The sequence below is a fragment of the Callorhinus ursinus genome, unplaced genomic scaffold (assembly GCF_003265705.2).
Source record: "Callorhinus ursinus isolate GAN/ISIS: 27379988/994484 unplaced genomic scaffold, GSC_fseal_2.0 scaffold5, whole genome shotgun sequence".
Lineage (NCBI taxonomy): Eukaryota > Metazoa > Chordata > Mammalia > Carnivora > Otariidae > Callorhinus > Callorhinus ursinus.
In genome coordinates this window covers 45,502,030-45,518,978 of record NW_027397067.1, presented here as the reverse complement: position 1 = coordinate 45,518,978, position 16,949 = coordinate 45,502,030, and the positions used below count along the sequence as shown (strand labels likewise).

At 35.3% G+C, this 16,949-nt stretch overlaps 1 protein-coding gene across 12 annotated transcripts in view; it reads right to left on the bottom strand.

Annotated features, from left to right (window-relative positions):
• VPS13B (vacuolar protein sorting 13 homolog B) overlaps positions 1–16,949 on the bottom strand; it is a 746,502-nt gene that overhangs the window by 653,570 nt on the left and 75,983 nt on the right. For all 12 annotated transcript variants that reach the window (XM_073893025.1, XM_073893022.1, XM_073893023.1 and 9 more), the window contains 5 exons: positions 13,253–13,348; positions 12,643–12,765; positions 12,039–12,176; positions 11,019–11,106; positions 2,212–2,400 (listed from right to left, as the gene is read on the bottom strand). In XM_073893025.1, the coding sequence (XP_073749126.1) occupies positions 2,212–2,400; positions 11,019–11,106; positions 12,039–12,176; positions 12,643–12,765; positions 13,253–13,348 (634 nt within the window). The remainder of the gene's footprint in view (positions 1–2,211; positions 2,401–11,018; positions 11,107–12,038; positions 12,177–12,642; positions 12,766–13,252; positions 13,349–16,949) is intronic.

The following is a 16,949-nucleotide window of genomic DNA, read 5'->3' as shown; positions in this document are numbered from 1 at the left end:
TTAAGAAATAAAACTCTTACTTTACTATTCCCTTTTCATTTCTATATACATTCAAACCAATAGTAAGAGAGCTTTTAGGTTTTTTTTGACAAAAATATCCAAAAGTGTGAAACAGTTTCAATTTGTCCCACTGATTATGATCACTTTCCATGATTTCAGCTAGCACATTTTTATGATTCCTAATTGCCATGGAAAGTGAGAATTGTTTGTATATTAAACTAAAGTGAACAGTACATATATATTCACACACATATAGTTTATATATATGCATATATAGATATGTAGAAAAATAGATACAGATGTGTGTGTCACATTCTTGAGACGATAAACTGCTTCAGATAAAAATTCATGTTATATATACTTGTGTGTGTGTGTAGGGAATCATTCCACTGTCAAAGAGACAGCTAATTACAATCTTTCTTTTAGCAATAAAATCCTCTGAATTGAAGTCTGGTACTGAGGCTTCCAGAGACTACCATACTTTCCAGTATCCCTGCTACTAGGTATAGGGACATGTTATTAAGTTTGGGAGATGGGATGACAGAGCCATGTTATTAAATAAAACCACATACCTACCATTTTCTCTTGCTCCACCTTTCCTGTTGATTCAAATTAAATATTGTAATCATGGTCCAACATTTACCACGTAGATGAGGTATATCTCAAAGAATGGCAGAATAATAAGACAAAGAATTCTGGGTCTAGAGACAACCTCAAGCAACAGTTACCCTGATCCGCTACAGCACCTACCAGCTTGGATTTTTACATGAGAAAAACAAAGTAGGTATTGATATTTGTGTGAACCTAAGTTTTCATTTCTCTGGGATAAACGCCCAAGAGTACAGCTGCTGGGCTATATAGTAGTTGCAGGTTTAGTTTTAAAGAAATTGACAAACTGTTTTCAGAAGTACCTATAGATTTTACATTCCCACCAGCAATGATGAGTGATCCAGTTTCTTCACATTCTCCCCAATATTTGGTACTGTCACCGTTTTTATTTTAGCCATTTTATACACATTTTTCTAGCCCTTTAAAGAGTGTCTGAGATGGAGTAGGCACGCAAGCAAGGTGCAAGAAATGAATGCATAAACATGTCAAGCACTTACTACGCACTAGACGTGCTATTACGTGCACTAATCTTTGGAAATTGGTCCTACTAGTGTAATATTTAGATAACGGTAAATTTGCTATGACAAGTCAAGTAAAGTTTGAACAGCAGCAGAAGTTTATTTCATATAACAATCGGAGTCTAAAGGATCCAGAGATGACAGTGCTACCATGCTACCAAAGACCCAGGTTCTTGCTGTCTTGTTGCTGTTATCCTTAGCATGCAACTTTTGTTTCAGGGTCAAAGATGGCAGCTCCAACTCCTGCCATTATAATTTTTTCCAGCCAGAAGGAAGGGGTAAAGGAAAAAAGGAAGGTACGTCCATTTCCTTTTAAAGTCACTGCCCCAAAATTCACTTAAAGTTCTGCTCCCGTCCCACAGTCAGAACCTTGAGTCCTATGACTATACCTGGGATGTGTCTTTACTTTTATCATAAGAATTGTTATTATAGAAACTTCTTTTACAATAAAATAAGAGGATAATTGATATGGGGAAGACAATTTAACCATCTCTATTACAATTAAACTCATTACTGAGAAAGAGAAATGAAAAATCACTTACATATCCTAACTTCAAAAGCAGGTGTCAGAATTCAAGCCATAGTCTGACACTATATTATTATTATTATATTATTATGCTATTATATCCTACTCTAGAGTGCTTTATTGCATAAAAAATGAATTTGTATTTTAGGAAACCATGACACCTTCATGCCACGTAGAGAAAATTAGGTGTACAACAAATTCTGTTTTTAACCGTAAGACCTACATCTCCTTGAATGCTAAGTTTGTATGTTTAGAGTCCATCTTCATGTCTGCTCTTCAGAAACCACAAAGGTGGGAAAATGGTATTTCAGGAATATACACAGGGAAAAGTATCAAAAAGTGTGGTAATAAAATGCTGACAAATACTGGCAAATAAAGTGCTTATGTAAATAATTTCCAAATCTTGACCTCTCCCATAACTTCTACGTACAACTAAACACATGAAAATCAGATAGAAAAACTACACAAAAAAGTATACTTTAGCAAACTACAACAAATTGGATTATATAATCATTCAAATCAACTAGCAAGAGATTCAAAATGAAGCCAAAAACAAACCTGGTTTTAGCCCACTATATGGTTCATATTCATGTTCCAAGGCACAAACAATCATTTTCAAAATTCTATGTACTGCACTGCTATCCAAACGAAAATCAAGAGGACCTATAACAAGGCTTTTTGTAGATTTCTCCTGAACTGTTCCCATATCCTCACTTTTTCCTGAAGAAAAGTCTTGATTTGTAGAACCTACAAGAAACCACATCTTATATTAATATTTTAAGCAACTAGATATACCAATTGTAATATTAATCATCTTTTTAGCTTATAGCTTAATGCCTTAAAACCAATTCTCCATTGGCTGATTAAACAGAACACTGCCAATCTATATTTTTCTCTACACAAATAAGATGGTTATTATTAACAAAAAAACATTGATTCAAATAACAATTACCCCCATAATCTATTTAATGTTACAGGAAGTGCGATAAAATTGAAATGGTCATTCTTAGAAAATCAGTCTCTAAAATCTAACTGGCTAATATCCATATCCAGTAATTCTATACACAATACTATGATGTTGACTGAGAAGGGTGAGTAGAGGAAGTTGCATTTTACACTTTTATCTTAGAAATTTCACTGAAAAAACATAATAAAAAAATTTAAAAAAAAAAGAAATTTCACTGAAAAAATGTTCACAGGGCACTGTGACAGTTGTATAGTGATCATGGAAGAGAATAGGTTTTACCTGCTTTAAACTTTTTCAAGAATAAAATTATTATGTCCATGCTTCATGGTACAGAACCCAAATTCTTCAGTCCCTTATCTGCCCATTATTGAAGAGGAAACCAAGGACTATCTTCTAAGAAAAACATCGGCTCTACCTACAGGCATTTCTCTTTATCTAATATGTACACCCCATACATTAGAGATTTGTTCTTAATACATAAATCTACTGTTTTAAGTGACAACGTATGATAATTTCTAAATTTTTTTCAGCTTTATTGAGATACACTTGACATAGTAACATTGTGTCACCAGGTACCCACCCCTCACCCCCTCCGCTCCAACAACCCTCAGTTTCCCATAATTAAGAGTCTCTTATGGTTTGTCTCTCTCTCTGATTTCATCTTGTTTTCCCCTCTCTTCCCCTATGATCCTCTGTTTTGTTTTTTTAAATTCCACATGAGTGAAATCCTATGAAAATTGTCTTTTGCTGACTGACTTACTCCGGTTAGCATAATACCCTCTATTTCCATCCACATCATTGCACATGGTAAGATTTCATTTTTTTTGATGGCTGAGTAGTATTCCATCATATATATATATACCACATATTCTTTACCCATTCATCTGTCGATGGACATCTTGGCTCATTCCATAGTTTCGCTGTTGTGGATATTGCTGCTATAAACATTGGGGTACAGGTGGCCCTTCGGATTACTACTTTTGTATATTTGGGGTAAATCCCTAATAGTGTAATTGCTGGGTCATAGGGTAGCTCTATTTTCAACTTTTTGAGGAACCTCCATAGTATTTTCCAGAGTGCCTGTACCAGCTTCTATTCCCACCAATATAAGAGGGTTCCCCTTTCTCCACATCCTCACCAACATCTGTTGTTTCTTGACTTGTTAACTTTAGCCATTCTGACTGGTGTGAGGTGGTAACTCATTGTGGTTTTCATTTGTATTTCCCTGATGCCAAGTGATGTGGAGGATTTTTTCATGTGTCTGTTGGCCATTTGTATGTCTCCTTTGGAGAAACATGTTTTCACGTCTTCTGCCCATTTTGATTAGATTATTTGTTCTTTGGGTGTTGAGTTTGATAAGTCCTTTACAGATTTTGGATATTAAGCCCTTTATCTGATAAGACATTTGCAAATATTGGGGCATCTGGGTGGCTCAGTCATTAAGCATCTGCCTTCGGCTCAGGTCATGATCCCAGGGTCCTGGGATTGAGCCCCGCATCAGGCTCCCTGCTCCGCAGGAAGCCTGCTTCTCCCTCTCCCACTCCCCCTGTTGTGTTCCCTCTCTCACTGTGTCTTTCTCTGTCAAATAAATAAAATCTTAAAAAAAAAAAGACATTTGCAAATATCTTCTCCCATTCTGTAGGTTGCCTTGGTTTTGTTGACTGTTTCCTTTGCTGTGCAAAAGCTTTTTATCTTGATCAAGTCCCAATAGTTCATTTTTGCCTTTGTTTCCCTTGCCTTTGGAGATGTATCTAGCAAGAAGTTGATGAGGCCGAGGTCACAGAGGTTGCTGCCTGTGTTTTCCTCTAGGATTTTGATGGATTCCTGTCTCACATTTAGGTCTTTCATCCATTTTGAGTCCATTTTTATGTATGGCGTAAGAAAAGTCCAGTTTCATTCTTCTGCATGTGGCTGTCCAATTTTCCCAACACCATTTGTTGAAGAGACTGTCGTTTTTCCATTGGACATTCTTTCCTGCTTTGTCGAAGATTAATTGACCATAGAGTTGAGGGTCCATTTCTGCGCTCTCTATTCTGGTCCATCGATCTATGTGTCTGTTTTTGTGCCAGTACCATACTGTCTTGATGATGACAGCTTTGTAATAGAGCTTGAAGTCCGGAATTGTGATGCCACCAGCTTTGATTTTCTTTTCCAACATTCCTTTGGCCATTCGTGGTCTTTTCTGATTCCATAGAAGTTTTAGGATTTGTTCCAGCTCTGTGAGAAAAGTTTATGGGATTTCGACAGGGACTGCATTGAATGTATCGATTGCTCTAGGTAGCATAGACATTTTAACAATATTTGTTCTTCCAATCTATGAGCATGGAATGTTTTTCCATTTCCTTGTGTCTTCCTCAATTTCTTTCATGAGTATTCTATAGTTTTCCAAGTACAGATCCTCTGCCTCTTTGGTTAGGCTTATTCCTAGGTATCTCACGGGTTTTGGCACAATTGGAAATGGGATTGACTCAATTTATCTTTCTTCTGTCTCATTGTTAGTGTACAGAAATACAACGGATTTCTGTGCATTGATTTTACGTCCTGCCACTTTGCTGAATTCCTGTATGAGTTCTAGAAATTTTGGGGTGGAGTCTTTTGGGTTTTCCACAAAGTCTCATGTCATCTGTGAAAAGTGAGACCTCTATTTTGCCAATTCAGATGCCTTTTATTTCTTTTTGTTGTCTGACTGCTGAAGCTAAGACTTCTAGTACTATGCTGAACAACAGTGGTGAGAATGGACATCACTGCTGTGTTCCTGACCTTAGGGGAAAAGCTCTCAGTTTTTCTACATTGAGAATGAGATTTGCTGTAGGCTTTTCATACATGGCTTTTATGATATTGAGATAGGTCCCCTTTATCCCTACACTGTGAAGAGTTTCAAATGCTTTATCTGCATCTATTGAGAGGATCATATGGTTCTTGTCCTTTATTTATGTAGTAGATCACGTTGATTGATTTGTGGATGTTGAACCACCCTTGTAGCCTGGGAATAAATCCCACTTGGTCGTGGTGAATAACCCTTCCAATGTACTGTTGGATCCTATTGGCTAGTATTTTGGTGAGAATTTTTGCATCCATGTTCATCAGGGATATTGGTAATTCTCCTTTTTGGTGGTGTCTTCTTTAACTTCCTGGTGGACCCATTCATTCTTTAGTAGGATGTTCTTAAGCCTCCATGTACTGGAGTTCTTTCCAAATGTACTCTTGTGACTGAGTTCAAGTTTCAAAGCATTGTGGTCTGAAAATATGCAGGGAATGATCCCAATCTTTTGGTACCGGTTGAGACCTGATTTGTGACTCAGTATGTGATCTATTCCAGAGAATGTTCATATGCACTCAAGAATGTGTATTCTGTTGCTTTAGGATGAAATGCTCAGAACATATCTGTGAAATCCATCTGGTCCAGTGTGTCACTCAAAGCCCTTGTTTCCTTGTTGATCTTCTGCCTAGATGATCTGTCCATTGTGGGGGGTGGGGGGGTGTTAAAGTCCCCTATTATTGTATTATCAATGTGTTTCTTTAATTTTGTTATTAATTGGCTTATGTAATTGGCTGCTCCCATATTAGGGGCATAAATATTTACAACTGTTAGATCTTGTTGGATAGACCCTTTAATTATGATATAGTGGCCTTCCTCATCTTTTATTAGTCTTTGGTCCAAAATCTAATTTGTCTGATATAAAGACTGCCACCCCAGCTTTATTCTGACATCCACTAGCATGATAAATGGTTTTCCACTCCCTCACTTTCAATCTGTAGGTGTCTTTGGGTCTAAAATAAGTCTCTTGCAGACAACATACCGATGGGCCTTGCTTTTTTGTCCAATCTGATACCCTGTGTCTTTTGATTGGAACACTTAGCACATTTACATTCAGGGTTAACTATTAAGAGACAGGGAGCTAGTGTCATTGTATTACCTGTAAAGTCACTGTTTTTGTATACTGTCTCTGGTCCTTTCTGGTCTATGTTACTTTTGGGCTCTCTCTTCACTTAAAGGATACCCTTTAATATTTCTTACAGGGCTGGTTTACTGATGATAACCTCTTTTAGTTTCTGTTTTTCCTGGAAGCTTTTTATCTCTCCTTCTATTTTGAATGACATCCTTGCTGGATTAAGTATTCTTGGCTGCATATTTTTCTCATTTAGTACCCTGAATATATCATGTCAGTCCTTTCTGGCCTTCCAGATCTCTGTGGATAGGTCTGCTGCCAGTCTAATGTTTTCCCTTGTAGGTTACAGACCTCTTGTCCCAAGCTGCTTTCAGGATTTTCTCTTTGTCTCTGAGATTTGCAAATGTCACTATTACACTTTGAGGTATTGATCTATTTTTATTGATTTTGAGGGTTCTCTGTGCCTCCTGGACTTGAATGCCTGTTTCCTTACTCAAGTTAGGGAGTTCTCTGCTATAACTTGCTCCAATATACCTTCTGCCCCACTCTCTCTTTCCTCTTCTTCTGGGATCCCAATTATTCTAATATTGTTTCACTTTCTGGTATCACTTATCTTTTGAACTCTCCCCTCATGATCCAATAGTTGTTTCTCTCTTTTTCTCAGCTTTATTTTTTTTAAAGATTTTATTCATTTGTCAGAGAGAGAGTGCGCCCAAGCAGGGGAAGCAGCAGGCAGAGGGAGAAGCAGGCTGCCACTGAGCAGGGAGCCTGATGTGGGACTCAATCTCAGAACCCTGGGATTATGACCTGAGCTGAAGGTAGACACTTAGCCAACTGAGCCACCCAGGTGTCCCTCTCAGCTTCTTTATCCTCCATCATTTAGTCCTCTATATCACTAATTCTCTCTTCTGCCTCATTTATTCTAGCAGTTAGAGCCTCCACTTTTTATTGCATCTCATTAATAGCCTTTTTGATTTCGACTTGATTAGATTTTAGTTCTTTTATTTCTCCAGAAAGGGATTCTCTAGTGTCTTCTATGCTTTTTTCAAGCCCAGCTAGTATCTTTATAATCGGTATTCTGAACTCTAGTTCCGACGTCTTGCTTATACCATACTGATTAGGTCCCTGGAAGTCAGTACTCCCTCTTGTTCTCTTTTTTGAGATGGTTTTTCCATCTTGTCATTCTTGCAGAAAGTGTTTGCTTTTCTATTTGTGGAGTTGCAGCAATTCTTTTCTTAGATCTCCTGTTGAGTTTGCAAATGTTCAGAATGATTTAATAGCTATCTAAGCTGAATTCCTGGGGCCAGACAAAACTACAGTCTCCTACTCCTCTGCCACCTTGAACTCCTCAGCCCCAGTAATTTCTAATTCTTAAGCCATTTTGTTTATTCAAACAGAAATAGGAAAGTAAGGCTACCTAGCACTTAATACCTTTAGAATATAGAAAGACCCAATTAAACACAAAAGTTCTGTATTCACATTTTTTTTTTTTTAAGATTTATTTATTTGAGACAGAGAGCTTAAGCGGGAAGGAGGATTAGAGGGAGAGGGAGAAGCAGACTCCCCACTGAGCAGGGAGCCTGATGCGGGGCTCAATCCCAGGACCCTGAGATCACGACCTGAGCTGAACGCAGATGTTTAACCAACTGAGCCACCCAGGCAACCCCGTATCTACACTTTCTAATAACTTTTTCAAAACTTACTTTTCTGTAATTTCAAACAAAGAATTTCAGTTCAATCTTTAGTCTCAGTACCACAGACAAAAAAATAATTTAAATTTATCACACACAGGTATTTCCATTATAATTCTTTGCTATTCTGTATATAAATGTGTAGAACTTCTCTGTTTGTATGTTATGATCTAATAGTTTGTTGGAAAAAAAGTTAAGGCCTAAAATATTTATAACATTGTATCCTACTCTTCCAAATGGAAAATATGAAAAATTTAAAAGTTAACTACCAGTTTCTCATACTGAACATATATAAGCACCCCAGCAAATGTAACTATGTCTCTATCTTTTAGAAAGTGTAGAAGCAACATATGCACAAATAAAATTTTCAGTGCTTGGTTTCCTTCACTTGGACAACTACCTGATACTCCACCTCCTCACAAGATATGGAATCCATAACACAGGCAGAAGACTTCATACTGAACCAGAAGAAACCTACCATCTTACATTTGGTAACTACAACACTGTAACAATTTGTAAAGTTCTTAGTTGCCCTTTCCTATATATAATTTGTTACTGAAAATCTCTACCTCAATATCCACAGGTATGTCAAAACAAATCTTTTCCTCCAAAAATCCTTACTCGTTTCTATGTTCCTTGGCGGTTATCACTATTCTCCAAGTAACTCAAGACTAAAATCTGATACACAATTTAAATTTTATTTTTAAATAAAGCAATGCAAGGGAGCCTGGGTGGCTCCGTTGGTTAAGCATCTGCCTTTGGCTCAGGTCATGATCCCGGGGTCCTGGGATCGAGCCCCGCATCGGGCTCCCTGCTCTGCAGAAAGCCTGCTTCTCCCTCTGCCGCTCCCCCTGCTTGTGCTCTCTCTCTCTCAAATAAATAAATAAATAAATAAATCTTTAAATAAATAAATAAATAAATAAAGCAATGCAAAGGCAGTGAAGTGAGGGTTTTAAGCATGGAATTAAACCAATCTGAAAGTGTGAGAAGCAGGAAGCCAGTAAAAAGCCATTAAAATGTAGAGAGGACAGTAGACTGGATGAGAGTGGTAACAGTGGGGTTTACAAGAAGTCAACAAATTTAAAATAGATTTTGTAGATGAAATTTGACAAAAAATGTGTTGATGGACTGGAAGCTAGGAGAGGAGAAGTAGGTCATGATGATTCCTAGGTTTCTGGCTTGAGCAACCAGAATACAGAAGAAGAATTTTCCAAGACAAGAATATTGAAACTAAGGGAAAAGCAGTAAGCAGTAGACAGTCATAAGGATTTTAATAATTCCATTTGAACATACTCAGTTTTTTGTTTTGTTTTTTTAAAGATTTTATTTATTTATTTGACAGACAGAGAGACAGTGAGAGAGGGAACACAAGCAGGGGAGTGAGAAAGGGAGAAGCAGCTCCCCACCAAGCAGGGAGCCCAACATGGGGCTCAATCCCAGGACCCTGGGATCATGACCCAAGCCGAAGGTAGACACCCAATGACTGAGCCACCCAGGTGCCCCTTCAGTTTTGAAATATTTGTGAGACACATAAAGAAGTAAAAATATCAAGTATGCATTGGATATTTAATTCTAAACTTAAGGAAGTCTGGACTAAAATTATAAATATGTGCATCAACAACATACCAAAGGTACTAAATCAATGGAAAAGAATGAGAGAACGTCAGGAAAGCGTTTAAAGAAAAAAGTAAACCCAAGGTTTGATCAATGAGAACACCAACATTTAGAAATCCATTACAAAAAGAGGAAGGAGAAAATTACTGTTCTTTCCTTCTGTTTTCCTCTAACAAAACTTAATGATCTTTCAAGATCAACTCCTCTGTGAAGTTTTTAACCCTACACATAAAAGTAATCACTTTCTGACCTAGACCTCTCTTAGCTCTCCATTTTAACTACTGTTCTTTTTTTTTTTTTTTTAAAGATTTTTATTTATTTATTTCAGAAAGAGAGAGAATGAGAGACAGAAAGCACGAGGGGGAAGGGGGTCAGAGGGAGAAGCAGACTCCCCGCCGAGCGGGGAGCCCGATGCGGGACTCGATCCCGGGACTCCAGGATCATGACCTGAGCCGAAGGCAGTCGCTTAACCAACTGAGCCACCCAGGCGCCCATTAACTACTATTCTTAATGTGCTATATTATAATCATTTATTTAAGTGTATAAACACTACCTATTAGTTTCTTGAGAAATGCTTTGGTCTTCTTGGCATTCACTATATCAAACTCATCACCTAACACACAAAAATCAATATATGAAAAATTAACAAATAAGGATTAACTTATTTTCACTAAGTTTTCAGTATGAAAAAAAGATGAAAATAAGCACAATATAGGATACTGATGAGCACATAAAGTATCAGTTAATTTTTTAAAAACATGATTGCTTTTAAAACATGTAAGACTATATCCATAGTCTCCAGAAGAATTTATTTCCACTATTCTGCTTGAAACAACAAGTTTTTTAATAAAAATATCTAAATAACCTTCAAAATGCATTTAACACAGAAAAGGAAATGTTGATGCTTTTTGACAACTTAATGCAACAAGAAATTTGATGGATCAAAATTTCAATATTTGGTACATAATAGAACTAAATCTGATTGGTTATATAAAATGTCTTCTCAATCAACTACACAAATAAAGGATTAAGAATCTAAATGTCTAAGAAAATTATAACATATTAAAATTATTCCATTCCCCAAAGTACCAGAAGGTAAATCTGATGTAACAGATTAAAGCCAGTCAAGGATCAACTGATTCTGAAGAGTCTTTTGTTTCTGTTGTCCAAGGAAAAGCAAACATAATGGAAAAAAACTAGTACCTTTGCCACTGATGTTCTCCATCGTATACAGGTAATCCATGTAAAAAGCCCCAAACCTTTGCATTCCAGCTATTTCAGTGTATGTCTCCTGCCAACAAAGAAAAGCAAACAGAACACACATTGTACAGAAGAGACTTCAGAGTTTAAAACCTGACAGGTCAAGAATCAAACATACATCCTTATATACAATGTGTATCAACTAAAAGGATTACCAAAACAAAAGAACAAAGGCTATCCAAAGAATTCACTTCTAAAAAAGATAATGTGTTAATTCTACTAAAGACAACACAAAAAGACATCCATAATTCTACTAGACATTTTGACCACTTTATCAATAATGTCTGGTTAATGAATACCTATAATGGAATAGGATAGTACACCCTTGACCTTTAACACCATCACAAAACTGTCCAATATATACTCTGAAACATATTTAATCTTTATTTATTCCAGTGCACGTATATGAAACAACTCAAATACTAAAGATATACTAAAATATTTAAAAGATATGTAAATATGCAGATTAAAATTAAATTCTTTACAAAAGTAAACGTAGTAAAAAGGGTTAAAATATATATTATTTATTCTTTTATACTAATCTTCAGGTAAACTTTTTTGAATTTTTAAATTTATTCCCTAAAAGTACATTAATTTAACATGAAAAATTAAACACTAAGACACATACATAGTAAAATGTGAAATTCTTCATCTCTTCCCATTAATCCCATATCCAAAAGTGACTGCAACTAAAAGATAACTCTACAAGTTTCCTCTATGACTATTTTAACGGTAGGGGATGGATAAACTAACTGGCTACATAGTATATAGAAGTAGAGACCTATGTGCACTCTTCAAACTTCTCTAAGATGTAGAAGCTGGACAAAAATATTCTAAATGCTTCAATAAACAACTAGCATTCAGAATATATTACTTGAGAAGAAAAATGGCAATTACAAGTATTCACACAAAATATCCACCCAAACACAGCCTAGAAATTGGCTCAAATATATATTCTCTGACCTTATGATGAGTTGCATCCAAGATAAATTCTGCACGAGTACCATTATTTTCTGGGCTTCGGTAATCAAACAATGAATTTGTAAGGTATGTCAAACCTTTCATACTCAAATTTTCACCACAAATGAAGAAACAGGCTTCCTGAAAATAAATGCAAAATTTTTGAACAGGGGGAAAAATCATTAAACTGTTAAAGAAAATAAAACCTTGGTTTTATAACACCCATTCAGTAGTCAATAGAAATCACTACAATGTGAAGTCCTGTAAAAAGACAAGGAATGCTGTCTCCATTTTCACTGCCTATCTTGGCAAAGAACATTTTAACAAACCAAAAAGGAACTCCAAGTAGCTGCCATAAACAAGAAAGAAGAAACATTTATGAATTGGAAAGTATTTGGAACTACTGTCCAGGTGTTAAGTGCTACCAACTTTCTAAATTCCCCTGAGCTCTATAATTTCTTACAGGGGAAAACAGTAAAGTTCCTTTCTTAAGCCAAAGATATATGTAGTCTAACAGATTTTTTGGTATGGTTAAACACTTCAATAAGCACTTCATTATCCCTGCATTCTATCCAAAAAAGGGGGGAAGGGGGAGAATTTGACTTACAGTTTCACTTCTATTCATATTCTCTTCAAAATCTTTAACACCCATAATTCCCTTAAGGCACAAGGCTCTGCAGCCTACAAAACCAATCTGGCAATCGAAGAAAGGCTCTCCCATCATAAGGGCCTATAAGAGGGAAGGAAACATTAGAACTAAGAATTTGAATTTCATAAAAATGTTCCAGGCTTAAAAAAAATTACAGGCTTTCCTTGTAGAATTTCTGAATTAGTAGAAACTTCTTTAGGATTATGGCCTTTCCAAATTTATTCTCCTCAGATCATAAACCCTATTAAATTAAGAAACATCTTACTTAACTCTGTATCCTCAGATCTTTGTATCCTCAATGACTGGCACCTTATGAACATTAATCCACACATACATACGAGCTCACACAAGTTAAATGAAAAAATGAAAGAATTCATGTTGCATGTTACAGTAGAATCTTTGTTAAAGTAATAATTATTTCAACCAATACTACTGATGACTAAAATAGAAAAAACCATGAATATATTTTAAACATACCACTATGATAAAAGCCTGCATTTATTAAATATTAACATTAAGGACCACTCAAAAAAGTTTTAAATATGTATGTTCAATGTTGAAAGATTACCTCAACTGTAGTTCCTTCTTGTTCCCAACACAATACTTCTTTGGATTTTACTTTCTGAGGGCTATAATAACTACTCTCAGCTTGCATTTCAGTGAGCTAAGAAAACAATACAGGAACATTAAGTAAGTAAAATTAGTATTAGATAGCAATAAACTGTCATTTATTATGATGAATTGATGGAAACAGGGCCAATTTTAAGATTCAGGAAATTTAATTATTAAGCAGGAAAACAGGTGCAACAAAAACAGCTGTAACAGATTATCCATGGTATAAAGGTTGAATATGCCACTCCAAGCTCAAATAGAGAATTTAAATACCATCTTCCTTTTATTTAACTTCTTTGTCTTAACTATATTGCTTAAAAAGGTAAAAGCTATGTAGCTATAACAGTCTCATATAATGGTTCATATATTCTGCCAATATTTTAACCTCAATTCATTTTATATACCAAACACATTCAACCAGAGTTAGTTCAATCATTTCCAAAATTTCTCCCAAATTTTTCATCAAAAAGAAAACTATAAAAAAAAAAAAAAAACACAAATTCAACAAAACTTCATCTAGCTCTATGAGGGAAGTAGGTTCATGGGTGTTTACTTTCAAAGTATGTGTCTCAGACTCATTCGATCATGCAAATACTTAATGAGTGACAGCTAGATAGGTACTAATCTAGATGCTGCCAAAACAACCACCCCAACAACAAGCCTCGCACCCCTGAAGCTTACAACACATTACTTGTATGTATCTAGACAAACTTAGATAAATTATTTTTAAGAGGTACTTTTCTAAATGCAATGTGGTATCCTGGTTTGGATCATGTTACAGAAAACAACATAATGAAATTTAGTTAAACTCTGGAATTTAAAAGAAATGCACCAGTGTTGGCTTCCTAGTCTGGACAATGTACTATGATAGCATAAGATATTAACAATAGAGAAACTGAGGAAGGAGTCTACGTGAACTCTCTGTACGTTGCAAGTTTTCTGTAAATCTAAAACTGTTCCAAAATAATGTTTTTATTTTTTCAAAGGTATTCTGCCCATGTTTACTAATGAGACCCTTCCTTACTCTTCTGAAATTGATGTATTATTCAAACATTAAGGCAAAGTCAAAGATCACATTAAAAAAAAAGTATTTAATTTAGATCAAATAGAACTTATTAGACCAAAAAGTTATAATTTTAAGCATGATAACTTCTTTATATTTAAAATCAACTAATCATTCTCATTTTTTTGTAACAAAAAGTTTATATGTAAGCCCTTATTTTTTAGATGCTTCTAGAACTGGTATACACAATGTCATTATTTTAAAGTACAATTCTATAAAATGCTCAAGTAAAATTCAGTATTTTAAACTTGATCACCCTTCAGCTGTCTACAATTACTATAGAGAAAAAGCAATTAATTGATTAAAAGGACTCAAACATTACAAGAACAATCTTCAAACATGATTTCTTAAATGCTACATTTAATTTGGCATGATTTTTGTTGGATTGATATCAACTGTTCAGAATGCTAATGTAGAAACATGACCTTACAGTTTCTGACCAAAATATGAACCACAAATTAATTCCATACATTCCTTAAATCCAAGCTGAACAATGAATTCTGTTTTCCTCTTAAATCTTAACATATTTCCCTTAGAGAAACCTTAGAAACATAAATGTTCTAAATTTTTTAAAAGAGGTATTACCTAATGACAACTACTGCCCTGAAAGTCTATAAAAGTTTTATATTGAAATACAAACTATTCTGACTGTTTAATACAATTCTTTTCATCAATGAAGAGAAATATACCAGAATAATTTCAAATTGAACATAAGTGGGGCGCCTGGGTGGCTCAGTTGTTAAGAGTCTGCCTTCAGCTCAGGTCATGATCCCAGGGTCCTGGGATTGAGTCCCGCATCGGGCTCCTTGCTCAGCAGGAAGCCTGCTTCTCCCTCTCCCACTCCCCCTGCTTGTGTTCCCTCTCTCGCTGTGTCTCTCTGCCAAATAAATAAATAAAATCTTAAAAAAAAAAAATTGAACATAAGTATGCAAAAGTCACCAGAAAAGACAGAACTTTACTAGCAATCCTTAAATTCCCTCACAACTTATATTAAAAATAACTTCTGGATCATCTAAAACGGGCAATATACCATATGATTTAACTCATATGTGGAATCTAAAAAACAAATGAACAAAAAGAATCATCAGACCAATAAATAGAGAACAAACTGATGGTTCTAAGAGGCGAGGGGCATGGGGGGATGGGCAAAATGAAGAAGAATAGGATATACAGGCTTCCATTATGGAACAAACAAGTCATGGGAATGAATATAGAAGGCACAGCATACGGAATATCATCAAAGACACTGTAATAGCGTTGTATGGTGACAGATGGTAGCTACACTTGTGGCAAGCATACCATAGGTATAGAGATGTGGAATCACTATGTTGTACAGCTGAAACTAATATAACATTGTGTGTCAACTACACTCAAAAAAAAAAAAATTACACCAAGTTTTAAGTATAATTTAAGTTCTCAAACAAAATGTTAATTCATGCTGCCATTACTAAGATATGTTTTTATCTTTTAGAACTTAAGCTTGAATATTTATACTTACAATTAATGCAATTAAAATTATTGCCAAAAACCTCTATTAAATGCAGAGATATATCATGAAAAAAAACTTTAATTTAAAAAATAAAATTGACAATATATGTAATAATAGTTAGCAATGGTTGGTATTTTTATTCTATATTTTATTTTTTTTAAGATTTTATTTATTTGAGGGGCGCCTGGGTGGCTCAGTCGTTAGGCGTCTGCGTTAGTCTCAGGGTTCTGGGATTGAGCCCCGCATCAGGCTCCCCACTCCGCGGGAAGCCTGCTTTCCCTCATCCCACTCCCCCTGCTTGTGTTCTTTCTCTCGCTGTGTCCCTGTCAAATAAATAAATAAAATCTTTAAAAAAAATTTAAAAATTAAAAAATTTTAAAAAACATTTTATTTGAGAGAGAGAGAGAGAGAAAGAGAGAGAGAGAGAGACAGCACAAGTGGGAGAGGCAGAGGGAGAGAAAATCTCAAGCAGACTCCATGCTGAGCATGGAGCCCAACACAGGGCTCCATCCCAGGACCCTGAGATCATGACCTGAACCAAAATCAAGAGTCAGATGCTCAACTGACCTTGCCACCCAGACACCCCAGTTTTTCTATTATCTATTTTAAAGACTTTATTATTTTTAATTTTACAGGCTGATACATATTCTTTTCATCAAAGCTAGATCGGTGAATTTCAATTATGAAATTTATAATAAAAAATAAATTGTTCCACAGAAGAATTCAGAAATGTAAAATAGCACAGCTAATGTATTTTTATCATTTTTGCCCCAAACTTCATTACCAAAAAATCTTTTAAGTCAGTCAAGCTCATCTTTTGCTAAAATTCATTTTCTACATCTTTCAGGGTTTGTCATATTAGAAAATACTTAATGGTTTTAATTAGAAAAGTCTTTGAAGACTATTTATTTGAAGTATTTTTAATCTACTATCTGCTGTAGTTATAAATTGTATACCTTTACCACTAACTTAAAAAGTTTATTTTAAGTAAACAATCCAAGCCAAATTAAAAACACCATGAGAGCAAAAACCTGATTTTTTTTTCCCTATGCTACATTTCCAGTACCTAACAAGTTACCTGGAATAATACCTGGAATACTA